The 16152-nt window shown below is 39.4% G+C and overlaps 2 protein-coding genes across 6 annotated transcripts; one reads left to right on the top strand and one right to left on the bottom strand.

The window, feature by feature from the left end:
• Positions 1–1656: 1656 nt before the first annotated feature.
• Positions 1657–11335, bottom strand: LOC122776509 (olfactomedin-like protein 2A). 5 transcript variants are annotated; one of them, XM_044037093.1, is made up of 28 exons: positions 10628–11335; positions 9530–9581; positions 9414–9440; positions 9265–9336; positions 8788–8910; positions 8141–8197; positions 7967–8038; positions 7692–7760; positions 7545–7604; positions 7337–7411; positions 7155–7244; positions 6621–6701; positions 6404–6490; positions 6148–6240; positions 5969–6058; positions 5786–5860; positions 5441–5515; positions 4681–4728; positions 4493–4570; positions 4024–4095; positions 3868–3942; positions 3700–3780; positions 3526–3618; positions 3394–3447; positions 3234–3311; positions 2945–3070; positions 2707–2857; positions 1657–2580 (listed from the first exon to the last, which is right to left on the bottom strand). In XM_044037093.1, the coding sequence occupies exons 1-28, from the start codon at positions 10925–10927 to the stop codon at positions 2118–2120; spliced, it is 2817 nt and encodes a 938-aa protein (XP_043893028.1). In that variant the 5' UTR covers positions 10928–11335; the 3' UTR covers positions 1657–2117. The 5 variants fall into 5 exon arrangements, with proteins under 5 accessions (XP_043893028.1, XP_043893034.1, XP_043893029.1 ...); XM_044037099.1 differs by having other exon boundaries at positions 7337–7396; positions 10628–10993; XM_044037094.1 differs by having other exon boundaries at positions 3700–3777; positions 10628–10993.
• A 1309-nt stretch (positions 11336–12644) lies between these two features.
• On the top strand, positions 12645–16047 carry LOC122776510 (aromatase). The gene is made up of 9 exons (XM_044037100.1): positions 12645–12814; positions 13349–13499; positions 13604–13758; positions 13856–14032; positions 14380–14494; positions 14581–14695; positions 14799–14961; positions 15048–15289; positions 15372–16047. Exons 1-9 carry the CDS (start codon positions 12658–12660, stop codon positions 15621–15623), a joined length of 1527 nt encoding a protein of 508 aa, XP_043893035.1. The 5' UTR covers positions 12645–12657; the 3' UTR covers positions 15624–16047.
• Positions 16048–16152: the final 105 nt, after the last annotated feature.

A 16152-nucleotide genomic window follows, 5' to 3' on the forward strand; every position in this document is an offset into this window, starting at 1 on the left:
AATAATAATAATAATAATACATTTTATTTGGAGGCGCCTCTCTGGGCCCTCGAGGACACCGTACAATACATAAATAAAAACACTAACACTAAACAGATAAGAAAAGACAATGTAGATAGTTTAGTGGGGTGGGCAGTTAGGAATAGGTGAGTTTTTAGTCTTGTTTTGAAGAGTGTGAGAGAGTCCAAGTTCCTGAGGTCCGGTGGGAGTGCGTTCCAGAGTTGGGGGGCAGAGCGGCTGAAAACCCTGCTCCCCATGTTGACGAGGCGGGCGGGAGGGACAGAGAGGTGGACAGAGGAGGCAGATCTGAGGGAACGGGAAGGGGTGGCGATGTGGAAGAGTTCGGACAGATAAGGAGGGGAAAGGTTGTGGATGTCCTTGAACGTAAACAGGAGGATTTTGAAATCGATGCGGAGTTTGACCGGGAGCCAGTGGAGTTGCTGCAGAACAGGGGTGATGTGGTGGATGGAGGGGGTTCTGGTGATGATCCGAGCTGCAGAGTTCTGAACCAGTTGGAGTTTATGGAGGTATTTGTGAGGTAGACCAAAGAGAAGGGAGTTGCAGTAGTTGATGCGGGAGGTGACAAGGCTGTGTACAAGAATGGCAGTGGAGTGGGGAGAAAGGGAGGGGCGGAGGCGATTAATATTGCGTTGGTGGAAGTATGCAGACCGGGTGATGTTATTGATATGGGATTGGAATGATAATGTGCTGTCGAGGATGACACCCAGACTCTTAACCTGGGGGGAGGGGGAGACAGAGGAGTGGTCGATAGTGAGGGAAAAACTGTCAGTTTTTGAGAGGGTTGATTTGGTACCAATTAAAAGGAATTCGGTTTTATCACTGTTGAGTTTAAGGAAGTTGGAGGAGAACCAAGATTTGAGCTTGATGAAGCAGTCAGTAAGGGAGGAAGGTGGGAGAGTTGAATTTGGTTTGCTGGAGAGGTAGAGCTGGGTGTCATCCGCATAGCAATGGAAATGAATGTTATATTTACGTAAGATATTGCCAAGAGGAAGGGGGTAGATGATGAAGAGAAGGGGCCCCAGGACAGAGCCCTGGGGCACACCAGTGGTGACGGGGGACGGGTGGGAACTGAAGGGTTGGAGTTGGATGAACTGAGTGCGGCCTGCGAGGTAGGATTTAAACCAGTCAAGGGGTGTGTGTGAAATACCAATGGAGATTAATCTGTTGAGGAGGATAGTGTGAGAGATGGTGTCGAAGGCCGCACTCAGATCGAGGAGGATGAGGATAGTGAGTAAACCAGTCGGCTGCCAGGAGGAGGTCGTTTGTGATTTTGATGAGTGCAGATTCAGTGCTATGGAGGGGGCGGAAACCAGATTGGAATTGTTTGTACAGGCTGTTAAGGGTTAGGTGAGAATGAATTTGGGAAGCAACAGTTTTTTCGAGGATTTTGGAGAGGAAAGGTAGATTGGAGATGGGACGAAGATTATTGTAATTATTAGGATCAGCACCAGGTTTTTTTTTCAATATTGGAGTGATGGCAGCAGTTTTGAAGAGTGTAGGAACAGTTCCAGTGGAGAGTGAACCATCTCAAATGACCCTGTGTTAACTGTTGTCAGAGTGTGACACACACAGTGACAGTATAGATCAGCAAAAACAACCAACTCAGATTAACATAAGACAAACACTTTTCTTTAATATTTTTAATTATTTTTATTTATTTTAATATTTACCGTGGCAAACACTGAAACATGGAACCTGTGTTACCTTATGTCACTCTGCTAAAACCCTTTGCTCCTTTTTTGTTCATTTGTTTTGGTTTTGTATATACCATATGTACTAATTACCACAAATAATATGCTTATACGTGAGAGCAAAATTTGGCAAATTACTTTGTTATACACCCATGATAAGAACAGAATCTTTCTTTTTTTGGCAAAATCAGTTGCAACTCCATAAACCTCAAAAAATAAATGTCCCCTGTTTGTGTGATGCAATGTGTAAGCCATGCATTTCTTCATATCAACCCATGTGGTCATTACTCGGTACTCAATATATCATCACACAGTAATTCCAAAAAATATCAAATGCAGCAACTTCTGTAAGAGGTTTCAAAAATAATTTTAATGCTAATTTTACACGATTGTTTTTGGGTAATTTTAGGTCACTCTGAGTTTGACCCTGCAGGTTTTCACATTGCTGTTCTCCCACATGTATAAAAGCTTTTTGTTGGGATAGTATGACAGCATCGCCAAGATGCCTGTATCTGGCCTTAAATCAAAACTTGCATCGAGGGGAATCTTTTTCTTTAAATCAAAGGCATGTGTCACTCTCCTGTCTTTGTCGTCTGTAAAATACAGCACACCACAAATAATGAAAGCATTTCCTGCTTTGGTCATAGGGTAGGCTGTGTTAATGACATACTCCACAGAGAATGAGTCAGAGTTGAGCTTCGCTACCATCACAATATCATCTGTATATGATGCAAAAATGACCCACAGTCCATTTTCATCCACAGCAAACTTGAAGTACGTCTTTGAGTTGCAGAAAAGATAAGTCAGGTTGTTAAATCTGCTGTTTCCCATGGTCAAAGAGTCTCTTTTCCCAGTGTTCAGATCTAATCTGTAGAATCAGGCATTGATCACATGTTAAAATGCTAACCAAGACACATAAAAACAATACAAACATAAAAAAATATAAAAATCTATATTGTTAATCATATCCTGTGTGTCTGACACGGACACTTACCTTTTAAGTTTGTTTGTGCCACCATTGTGGTAGTAAAAAACGCCTTTGTAAACAACATGACCACATCCCTGATAGAATTTTCGCACATCTATAGTTTTGTTGCTTGTGCTCTGAAAGGTTGAAATGTTCTGAAATTCGGCCAAAATTCGACCTGGTGAAGAAATGTCAGTGTTCTTTAAGACCCAAGATGATTTGCAGCATTTGCAATGATGAAAGAATGAATTGCTGTATCAATCACCTGAAAAGTGATCGGCCAGCCAATATCGACCATCATCCTGCAGCGATGCATCTGACATCCATGCTCCAAAGGTGCTTTTCATTTTTTGTGTTTTCTCTGAACATTTAATGGCTTTGATAACGCACTCTAAGGAATGAATAAAGACAGACATATAGACATGATAGACATGATAGACAGATAGATAGATAGATAGATAGATATATAGATAGATAGATAGATATATAGATAGATAGATAGATAGATAGATAGATAGATAGATAGATAGATCGATCGATCCATCCATTCTCACCATTTCTTGTCCACCCCTCATTGGCTGTCCCTGTGATCCTGGTGTTATGGATTGGATATAAAGAGTCTCGAGAAAAATCTTAAAATCAGTTTAGAATATGAGTTTGATGTAAAACAAGTCAACATTGAAAGCAAATATAATACATGTGACACTTTCTTACCACTTTCAATAGTGTTCTGATTGGTAATGTTCTCCTTTTGAGTCACAAGTGAGGCTGTAAAATGAAATGAAACGTTTAAGTCTTTCTCTCTCTCTATTACTCTAACATATCATTTAAAAGAGATTATCCTACTTGTCAGTAAGTTCTCTGGTGCCTCTGTAACATTCTCACTTGTGGTATCAGTCAAACGGTCATGGCTGTTGTTTTGATGATATGACACCAACTCTAGAAAATAAAAACAGTATTAAGAACATTCTTTTTTCATATTGTCAAAGTTAGGTGTGTTTTCCTGCAATTGTTATTTACCAGGCTCCATGTCAGTGTTCAGAAGAGTCCCAGAGTCAGTGACGTTCATGTTGTCAGGTGGATGTGGTGTTGGTGATTCTGCTGTAGGAGGATAAACAGGTTTGGAGCGAGCAAACATACCTAAACATGAACAGCATATAGTGTATGTATACAAATATAGTTTCTTACCATGTTTCACGGGTAAATAGGTAGTGGTTCTGTTGTCGCTGCTGGCATACATGTTACGGTCCACTATGAGTGGAGCTATAGAGTATACATACATTGAGATTTCAAATTTATAGTCACGCACATTTAAGCATCATTTTCTGAAACAGTATTTCCCACCTGTTGTTAACCGTGTAGGTGTCTCTGTAATGTTCTCAGTGTTGGAGACATTCACGCTGTTGTTGTTGTGGTCTTTATAAAATGACACCGGAGAAAATAGTGTTAAGTTAATTAATAAGTTAATGATGTCAAACACATTTCATTATACAATCAAAACTGTTTATGCTTAAGATCGGGGGTCTCAAAGACCAAAAAATGACCTGGGGGCCACTGAGTATCTAGTCTGGTCAGGATGGGGCCAGACATGTGAACTACAGTTCAGCTTTTTGTTCAGTACAGGTAGGCGATATGAACTTAAAATGACAATATTGGTGATGATATTTAAATAAAAGCATTTGTTTTGATATGGAACAATGTATGGTTTGCAAAAAAACATATTTATGACATACAGAAATAAATCCATATCACTTGATTTTTACTTACAGAATTATTGTCATCAAGGTCATAACAGTTAAGGTATATTGTTTACCAGGCTCCATGGTTGTGTTCAGAAAGTTCATAGGCTTAGTAACGTTCATGTGGTCAGGTGAATATGGTGTTGGTGATTCTGTCGAAAAATACATAAGATTTATTTATTTTTTAATTATACAAACATTAAATATCAATGTCAATAACATAACATATTGCTCTATAGTAAAGGAACCTGTGTTTACTCACCAGTGTTTGTCCATCTCTCAGTTGAATTTAGCTTGTTGTTCCTTGAGCCTAGAGTGAAAAATATGTCATAAATTGTCATATAAAAATACTTATAGAGTACTATAACTAGATTAAATCATACTCCATGGTAAGGACTTACCCTTGACTGATAAAGACTTAAATATGGTATATGTAGTGTATATGTTAGTGTCTGACAACAGGTGACACTAACAAATCATAAATAGGTTATATACATTAAATATCCATCAACAGAGTGTATGGAAGAGGGAGAAAGAACATTTGCTAACTGAGGCTGAAATTACATATGTTGCTTCCCTGTCCAGGAAAAAATCATTCACATGAGTCTGCCTTTACTTCCTCTCCACTTTCAGATATCTCTATTTTAACTCATCTAGAGTTAAAATAGAGATATCTAGAGACTAGAGACTAGTTGCTCTATGTTTGCTCTGCTGACATCCGCTGTGTTGAAGTGCTGCTAGCTGCGTTATAAGGTAGGTATGGGTGCAGCACACCAACCAAAACACATATGTTATTTACAGCCCGCAAATGAACATTTTGTTAGGAATAAAGTGGCTGCAACATTGTTACCAGTGAAGCCAGTATTACAATTTAACATTAAAATATAACTATAATACATCCCTTAAAGCACATATCATATAAAATGGGATTAAAAGATGTTCAAATCAATAATTAGACGTTGTTATGATTTCCTGTGAATGACACTGATACAGTTTGATACAGTAGCGTGAGAGTTTCTTACCACTTTGCATGAGTGTTTCATTCATGGTTCCACTAACATTGAAGGCGTCACTGGTTTGGTTTTCAGACAGCAGACCTGGATTATGACGGGGTGAAATTACACATTCAGTTTTATTTTTTTCAAATTGTCTTTGTACTTTTCATTGAAAAACAAGAGACAAAGGGGAATGTTCATCCATCCATCATCTACTGCTTTATCCTCCACCAGAGGGTCGCGGGACAAAGGGGAATGTGTTGAAGTTAAAGTTAGTTCAATAGAAGCAGCATTTCCTGTAATAATTTTATTGTTGACTGAAGAGAAGAGCAGCTGGAATTCATGTGTATATTATTCAACACAATGATTTACCTCTTTCCATAGTTGTATTGATAATGTTTCCACTGCTAGTGTTGCTCCTTGGAGTCAATTCTGCAGAAACTGAAGCTGTGAAATGAAATAAAACATGAGCAGAATATACCACATTAATGGTAGTTACACTGCAGCCTTATGTTATTGTTAATTTTACAAAAAGAATGTAAGGGCTTATCCTACTTGTCAAGTTCACTGGTGCCTCTGTAACATTCTCACTTGTGGTATTGGTCAAGTGGACATTGCTGTTGTTTTGATGAAATGACACCGACTCTAGAAAATAGAACAGTATTAAGAACATTCTTAAACTCTATAATCTTACTGTAAAACATTTACATAAGACTAAAAAGAGATTATCCTACTTGTCAGTAAGTTCACTGGTGCCTCTGTAACATTCTCACTCATGGTGTCAGTCAAACGGTCATGGCTATTGTTTTGATGAAATAACTCAGACTCTGGAAAATAAAACAGTATGAAGAACATTCTTTTTTCATATTGTCAAAGTTAAGTGTGTTTCCCTGCAATTGCTATTTACCAGGCTCCCTGTCTGTGTTCAGAAGAGTCACAGAGTATTAAATATAAATACATTTGTACAGTATATAAATTTAGGTTTCTTACCATGTTGCACAGCCAAATCAATTGTGGTTTTGTTGTCAGTGACGACATCTCTGAATTGGTCCACAATGGGTGAAGCTGTAGAATACACTACATTATATGTATGTATATACATATACATGTATATGTATATGATATGAATATGATTATTAGTATATATCTTGTGTATTCAAGTCATAATCACTCACATATGCATGATATATGAAACAGTATTTCCCACCTGTTGTTGACTGTGTTGGTGTCCCTGTAGTGTTCTCAGTGTTGGAGACGTTTACACGGTTGTAGTGTTTATAAGACGACACTGACTCAAGAAAATAAAGGTGAATTGTGTTTAACAGGGCGTTTTATACAATCAAAACGGTTTACACTTTAGATACTAGTAGCGTATTAGTATATTTTGCAGAAAATACTAATAATACTCTTTCTGACAGGACATTTACTTATGATGGACTACTATATTTATACCAGTACTAGGGTACTTTTTTCACCACAGATGTTTGAAACTTGACATAAATAACACATGTCATCTGTGAGGAAGGTTTCGACTGTACACACTCTTATAAAAGTAATAATGCATGTGTGATTATATATCACAACTACACTCTGAGCATGAGTGTGTTTTTCCTGTTGATCTGCTTCATGAGTTAAGCTCTCTCTCTCTCTCTCTCTCTCTCTCTCTCTCTCTCGCTCTCTCTCTCTCTCTCTCTCTCTTTCTCTGAGGAATCTGACACTGAGTTGTGTGACTTTCTCTCACCAGTTTCCATGTCATTGTTTGTCTGTCTCTGCGAGGGAGTAAAACTAAAGCTACCACTGGCTCGATCTGTTGAATGTGGCGTCGGTAACACTGTAGGAAGAGACACAAGCACGGCATGTACTTTTAAGATTGATCATGTGTGTGGGAAAAGTATTTCATGAATGATTTCCAGCATCACCTACCTGTTAGCAGTTTTCCTGGTGCCTCTGTAACATTCCCTGTGTTGGTGTCATATCTGTTGTCTGGATGAAGAGAAACTGACTCCGTAAAAACAAACAAACACAGAATTAGAATAACTAAAATTATGTTTATTAAAACCATGAAGTACACTCAAACTCTACAGCTATATATAAAAACCAAAATCTCACATGTCACATGACAGTTTCTTACCATTAGTCACTGGAGTATAGGTGACATTTCCTCTGCCATTTAAGGTGTTAGTATGACGACCTGAATATTTAGAAAGAGATGAGATTTATCAACTAACTGAGTTACTATGCAAAGCCTGTTTTATTTACAAAACACATTAAATCTCACCTGTTGCCACTGTGTTGGTATCATTCAAGGTGTTGTTGCTGCTGTAGCTCAGATTAAATGATACCAATGCTGGAAAATAAAAAAAACATTGAGTAATAAGCATTGTGTGTGTGCGTTGTGGGGGGTTGATGACACATCATATTGTGATAGGAAATACCCCAGAGGCAATTTTGTGAGCATGTAATAATGTCGTAGTGTTGTAATAGGTTGGGTGTGATCCCATTTTTTAAGATGGTGTGTTTTTTTTCCACAGGCTTTCTTAAACAGTTGTTTACCAGGTTTCACTGTCGTGTTGAAAAGTTTCCTCAAGTCAGCAACATATGACGTGATTGTGTGTGATGTTGATTCTGCAGAAAGACAAAATAAGACACATTAATGCAAACAGCATTTAATAGGGACTTCAAAGGCTTCAAGGTTAGAAATGTGAATAATAGTTGCTTATTTCCTACCAGACTTGTTTATTCTTGTAGTGTTTTCTGTGAAAGCCGCTCTGGTCGGGAGAGAATCTACATATACATACAAGGAGAAATGGAAAGTGTGACATGGTTATACTTTACTGTGGACTAATAATTTTAGACCCAATATGTTTTCATTTGAAAAATAAGATACTTTGGTATTATGTTCCTGGACTAAAGCATACAATCAAAATTAGAAATCTTAGTTGACTTCAGAATCAGAATCTTTATTGTCATAGTGACTACGAGACATTGCACAATGCCTCAAGCTGCCAGACCTGAGACTGGAAAGTTTAAAATATGCTGTGGAATAAAAGAAAAGCCTCACAAGATATCAAGATACTGAACAAGGTAGGATTATATGATTATATTAAAGACCAGACTTTAAAGTATCTTTAAAACCCTGCATCTATCTCTGGACATTAGGTATGTGCTAAATGGCTTATATTAAAACCATACATTAATGCTGAGACAACCATCGATGCATCTATATGTTACTTACAAACTTCAATCATTCAGCTTTAGGGTCACTTTGTGGTCTAACTTCATAAATGGTTCAATAATTTCTTCAGTCGTCAAGGTGCATAATGTCCGTGAAGAGGTTTTTAGCAGTTTAGTAGTTTTTGTAGATATGCTCTTACTCGTGTTGGGTTGATGACGACGCCCACAGATGGTTTTGTTTCTCATTTCAGTCCAATTATAGGCCGGACAGACTAGACCAGGTAAACCAGGTGGACCTGGTGGACCCCTTGGGCCAGAGAGACCTACAAGTATATTAAACAAATAGTTTAGACATGCAAAAACAGGCCTCAACAACGAGCGAACCAAAACCGAACAGGAAAGAGTTAATACAGGCTACTATGAATATGGGATACATTCATAGATTGGGAAGATTGGAATACCCCAGTAAATGAGTGATGGATAAACAAAGTGACTTAGTGAGAACACAGTGTAAAGGTGTTATCAGTCCAGTGAACAGCTATTTGACAGATGTTTCAAACGTGCTCCAGGTTTGTGTTTCTAAGATTCCTTGACATTGCTTTCTAATCCACACATCCACTCGGTAAACTACAGGGATGGATTATTAGACGTGTAAGACTATACTATAAGTCTCTCACCTCTTCTTCCTCGTTTCCCCTTCGGCCCTGGCACACCCTGCGGCCCCGGTGAGCCTGCTCTACCTGGCAAACCTCACAGACACAAGTGCATTGTTATATTGGAACACATTTAGCAGAATTGATGTACATTAATATTTAATGTACAGTACCTGGCGGTCCGGGTGGTCCAGGTGGACCTAAGGGGGGAAAAAACAAATATAGAGTGAAAACAGCAGAGGCACCAATAAAAAATTGTGCTGGAGTGGAGGATATAATTGAAGTGCACCTGTGATACAAGCTCCTTTGTTGTTGCTACACAGGTCAGCGAGGGATTTGACCTGAAGTTAGGAAAAAACGGACACACACACAATACAAAGGAAAAGTTGTGTTGCAGCCATTTTGTATGCAGTCTTTGTTTATTTATTTTGAACACTGGGTGGAGCAGGGGAGCAGTGGGGCAGGTACAGGTGAGAGGGCCGGTGATGAACACACCGTTCTTGACTGTGTGTTCATGCAGAGCAAATACACATTTATACAAGTGTTGAATAAATCAGTTGGAAGCTACAGTCGAGTGAGAGCACCTTAATATCTCAATCAGTGGCTTTGAGCAGAAATAGTCACCGCAGCTTGACGGCGTAACTCAAATACAGATTTCCACTATCTTGTTCTCGCAGCTGCAGCAGTGTGAAGTGCCACCACAGAATCTATCTGTTATTAAAAGATAAATGTTAATTACTGAATGTTTGGCAGTGACCTGCTTGTCTTGAATGCCAGATACATTTCTCCCGAGAAAGAAAAACAAAACACAGCTCTAAAATGATTTTGTTCTCAGCATCAAGACTTTCAAAAGATCTATATTATCTTCTGCTTTTAGGGATTTAGAGCAGTCCTCATTGTGCTATGTAAATTATACATTTTAACAATTTATTTATGAATCAATAACATACTTGGAATATTAACTCATAATGATAGGTTGCAATCCCTTTCAATGAGTAAATAAAGTTTTGTTTTGGTCAAACACTTATGCACCATTGCTAATATTAATATCCCTTCTGAAGAGAAGCCAATTCCCAGAGGATGTGAGGAGAGCTGAGGGAGGAGCAGGTCACAGTCAATGGAAAACAGATCCTTTCTTAATCACTGCAGCAGACTCCAGAATTCTTTGCATTACATGAACGTTTCTTATCACAAGAGGGAAAAGAGAAGATTTATTTGTATGTATGAGAAAAAACAGAATTCCTTCCCTGCTCTTTGTCATATTAACAGTAATCAGAACTACTGAAGTTGTGTTCTTCTTATTTTATCTTTTTTTACAGCAAAAGCAATCAAATCTTTACAAACACACAAAAGAGCACATTTACAAGGAGGATGGTTGTTGTCTTACAGGGACCATGGAGTATGTCATCAACATCAGCATGTCCGTCTGATCCTCACTTTGGGTCGGTTCCCCATCCTGGTTTCGCCTGCTGCGGTGAAGCGTCTTCACATGTCCAGGTTCTGTGGACAGTTTGCAGCTCTGTGACAGCTCCTGCACCTGAGTGTCCAACCTGACCATCTCCTTCACCAGCTCTGTCTGCTGAACAAGCAGAAAGACTAAACCTGCAGAGGTGAGGAGCAGCAGCAGCACACACAATCCCAGCAGCAGCTCTTTCCACATGGCAAATAATCCACGTCTCTCCGTCATGTCTGTGGCTTGGTTCCTAATTCTCTACTGAGGAGTGATATGGGATCTGAAGTTCACAAGCACATATCTGAACACCTGCCAACAGATGATACGTCAGTGGGAAACTCAGCTCAATCTGTTGCAGAGGCATGTCACAATCTGTCTGAAACTATACTGGGGAAACCACATGATGAATTGCACAACAACAAGCATCTGGGAAACAGTTACAGTAACGTCTGCCTGCACACTTGCTTGATTTATAAGCAGCTCATGGACATATTTCCAGAATGACTGCCCCACATCTCTCTAGTGCTCTTCTTCTCAATTATTGTCATCAGTCTGTTCTACACAGAATTATATGGAAGTGGAATAAATAAGTTGTGGACAAAGAGATCATTCTTTGGATTCACAAAGGAGCTTTCAGTGTGCTTTCAGTGTGTATGTGTGTGTGTGTGCGTGTGTGTAAATCCTTTGAAATCTCTTTTCATGAAACATTTTGATGTTTATAATCTTACTAATAAATGAATTTTCCCAATAAAGAATCAATGTTGCATATTTTCCCTAATTATTCCAGCTTCATTGTTAGAATGAATATAGTTTTTCAGCCAATTTAGAATGAAAGCAGCTTCCCTAAAGCCTCAAATGTGCGGCCAGTATCTTGTTTAGCAATATAACAGCTATTCAGAAGTGCTGAGCCTGAAGGGAAGCTCATTAGACGCACAATACCCATCTGCATGAACTGCTTTTTTCTAATTAAGTTTGAATGTATGATTTCAGATGTTGACAAAAAAAAAAGAAGTGTAAACGCCATTTCCACATAAAGGCTGAGCTTTTCAGATGATGAAGATAAGATTTCTCTGTCACCAGCGGCTTATTCAAGCTGCAGAGTAATTCTCCACTCCCTTTGTCACAGGTCAGTCTGACCCAGCTAATTAACTTCCTCTTAAAAAGCTTCCATGGTTGACAAGCTGGAGAATGGGTTTTTCTTTCTTTTGGGCAAATTAAAATGTGAAGCTGATCTTAACAAAAAAAAAAAAAAAAGAAGAAGAAGAAAACCATGAAAGTGTTCTGCATTTCTCATGAATCGAGAAAAAACACTTTATTCTTTTTGAATCGGTGTGTGGTTCCGTGCAGTGTTCTGCCATGTGAAGGTACTTGAGACCACAAAGTGGCAATGTTTCTAAGCAACCAGTGAGGTGAAGGTTTAAAACCAAGGCTTTATAAACACTTGGACCACACTGTGATTTATTTGGTGGAAGAATGTCATCTCTGAAATCCAGTGGGTGAAGCAAAGTAAGTATCACTGATCACTTGATAAATACTTATTGAAGAAGTGGATATTGGAAGTGTTTTCCTCTCGTTTTTTTTGAACTGACAGATTTTGATGTAGTTGGGCATTAACTTACATTTTATAGCTTCCTTTTTAGCATGGTAAGGAGGGGAAATGGACTCACTAAAATTCATTAATTCTGTAGTGACTTTTGTTAAATTAAAAGCAAATTACTGACGTTGTTGAACGTAACGAGTTACTGACACAGTTTGTCGTTAAGCCTTATGTGGGTGTATTTTGGTTTCCATGTGTGCCAGGGATCTGTTGCGTGTGAGCACTGAAGGACAAAAGCATCAGTTAGGATTAAAAGGAAGGTTGTCCAGAGATTTAATTTCGCGTTTTGAAGCTGTACGAACACGAGTCAGACTCGACCTGCAGGTTGTTAGAGGACGTACTGAGCCAGTGCAGGTGTGTCTGTACAATGGCAGGACTTATGAAGGGGATGCTGCCGCTGGAGATGCTTAACATCGGCCCCATGGAGGTGAACACGGTGTCCGAGGTCACGGTCTTGCTGCTTCTTGTTCTTCTGCTGCTCTACACTGTTTGGAGCTGCACAAACCAGTTGTCACACATACCAGGTGAGAGACCAAAGCTTTGGCTTTATCACAAAATTGTGAAGACTGATAGACATGGAGGTGCAAGCAGACAGATGTCACAAGAAAACAGGAAGAATGTGTTTGCCACCTTATTTTTTGCAGGTTTTTGCAAGTTCAGGGGCCGCATACAGCACAATTTAATCTCAAGTGGGCCGGACCAGTAAAATAATAGCATAATAACCATAATAAAAAAGAATTTCCCTTTGTTTTACGTTTAATGAAGTATCTTTTTACAAAAACATATTATTAAAAACCTGGAATTTCTTGAGAAACTAAGTGCAATTTCAACAACATTATGCCTTTAAGTACATTAAGTTAACATTTACAGGCACCTGGAACTGAAAAATAAAGTCTTTCACAAATTCATCCAGACGGCTGGATTGGACCTACTGGTGATGATGCCCCTATCATATCAACATCAGAGCACAGACTCTAATTCAAAGTCATGTCAACAAACCTGATGCTTCCTAATAATAGAGAACTATTATGTTGAATACACCTACTTCTTTCTTCTAGGTCCATCCTTCTTGGCAGGACTGGGTCCCTTTCTCTCATACATCAGATTCATCTGGACTGGAGTTGGAACAGCAAGCAACTATTACAACAACAAATATGGCAGCATGGTGCGGGTGTGGATTAATGGTGAGGAGACCCTCATTTTTAGCAGGCAAGTTCTACTGAGATACCAGACATGGAGAATCTGACAGTACTGTACATGTCGTGATAGTTCATTATAATGAAATAAAAGTCCCAGTCTGGCTTCACCTACAGATCTACAGAGGTGTATCATGTGCTGAAGAGTGCTCACTACACTGCCAGATTTGGAAGCACAAAAGGTCTGAGGTGTGTTGGGATGGAAGGGAGGGGTGTCATCTTCAACAGTGATGTCCCACTCTGGAGAAAAGTGAGGACGTATTTCTATAAAGGTGAGTAATTATTACAGATGTGGCAAAACAAAGCAAACATGTACATTCATATTGGTGGACGGTTGAATCCCTGAATCGTTGTCCTGCTGTTTCTCAGCCTTGACAGGCCCCGCCATCCAGAGGACAGTGACAGTCTGTCTGAGCTCCACTGCTAAACACCTGGACAGCCTGCAGGAGATGACCGACCCCTCTGGTCACGTGGACGCTCTCAATCTGTTGAGAGCCATCGTCGTGGACATCTCCAACAGGCTGTTCCTCAGGGTGCCACTTAACGGTCAGCTGCATGTGCAGTGTCTGGAACATCTTCACTCAGACTTATTGTTTCCTGCCAGTTAATATTCACATTCAGTTTCTTATAGGAATGACTGTGAAACAATGTTTTAATTGTTTTTAACAGAAATTGCGACATGATTCGCGATATCAGAGGGAATAGTCATTTTCACATCATTAATCTCAAAACACATATGTAAAATTATATTTGTGCAGGTCTGTGAGACACAAAGATGTTCTCTTTAGTCTGTAGAACAAGATATGTATAGATCAAGACATCGGGCCTCCTGTGATTTTAAAATGTTGATAGAATTTCAATACAATACAATATTTTTATTTATGGTGTCTCAGAGAAGGACTTGCTGATGAAAATCCACAACTACTTTGAGACATGGCAAGCTGTTCTTATCAAGCCTGACATATTCTTCAAGATTGGATGGCTGTACAATAAGCACAAGAGAGCAGCGTAAGATCCTCACACTCACCAGTGAAGCAACATTTGGTGTGGGAGTTCTTCAACTGTGAACTGTGATGCTTTCTGAACTTTAACAGCCAAGAACTGCAAGACGCCATGGAGAGCCTTCTAGAAATGAAAAGACAAATGATTCATGACACGGAGAAGTTGGATGATGATCTCGACTTTGCGACGGAACTCATCTTTGCACAGGTGAGTCAGTATTCAGGTCTGAACTAACTGTGTCACAGAGTTACTGTGCAGAAAACGTCTGTGTTTGTCGTGTTCTCCTTACATTCATTTGTCCGTGTAACAGAACCACGGAGAGCTCACAGCAGATAACGTAAGGCAGTGTGTGCTGGAGATGGTGATCGCAGGCCCGGACACACTTTCCATCAGTCTCTTCTTCATGCTGATGCTGCTGAAACAAAACCCAGATGTGGAGCAGAGAATAGTGGAGGAGATAAACACTGTCTGGAGTGAGTGAATGACTGATGAGTGATTTTATTACACCAGCTGAATACTACTCTGTTCTAAAAAAATGCTGTCATTTTCTTGTTTCCAGGTGAAAAAGGCGCAGAAAAAATTAATTATCAAAGCCTGAATGTGCTGGAGAACTTCATCAATGAGTCTATGAGGTTTCATCCAGTTGTCGATTTCACAATGAGAAAAGCTCTGGAAGATGACGTCATTAAAGGCACAAAAATCAGGAAGGGAACAAACATCATCCTCAACATTGGCCTGATGCATAAGACTGAATTCTTCCCTAAACCCAAAGAGTTCAGCCTGTTGAACTTTGACAAAACTGTAAGTCATGCAGCAATATGTGATTCTGGAAAAAGCAAACAAACAAACAAAGAAACAAACCACTTCCTTCTCTGCCTGGCAGGTGCCCAGTCGTTTCTTTCAGCCCTTCGGCTGCGGGCCTCGTTCCTGTGTGGGTAAACACATCGCCATGGTGATGATGAAGGTCATCTTGGTCACTCTGTTGTCACGCTACACGGTGTGTCCTCGTCAAGGCTGCACCATCAACAGCATCAGGCAGACCAACAACCTCTCGCAGCAGCCTGTGGAGGACAAGCACAGCCTGACCATGCGTTTCATCCCTCGCAACACACAACCTCAATATAGTCAGCCCTGAAAACCAGTCAAGCTTGATAAAAACGTTATTGTTCCATCGTATTTTCCTTACTTTCTTTGTGCCAGAAAACAGCAGTTATGTATTACAGCAGATTTGAAGAGAGAAGTGAGCTTTAAAGACTACAGTGAATACAGGAATCAGCAAAGACAGTCAACAAGCTCTCAGTGTAAAGAATCCACCTTGTCTTGGTTTCACAAACAACATGTACATATTAATCACCGGTAGTTGATGAAGTTAGTGTTACTGTGTCACAGTGATCGATAACAGTAGATACAGAATGTTTTGTCACAGACACACTTTTGTCTTAACTATAACCACAGTGAGTAGTGTTAGTACAAAGCATATCGTGTTGTGATTTCAGTACACAGTTAAATGTATATACGTAGCATGTGCAATAATGTGAATTATAGGTGAGGCAAACTTCTTTTTTTGTTGACCATTATTTGCTGTCTTTCTCTTCAAATTTACCGTTGATAAACATGTTTTTCCTCTTCAAAGACCAAAACAACAGATGCAGTTACTACTGCAA

This window comes from Solea senegalensis, linkage group LG10, assembly GCF_019176455.1.
Source record: "Solea senegalensis isolate Sse05_10M linkage group LG10, IFAPA_SoseM_1, whole genome shotgun sequence".
In the NCBI taxonomy this organism is placed as follows: Eukaryota; Metazoa; Chordata; class Actinopteri; order Pleuronectiformes; family Soleidae; genus Solea; species Solea senegalensis.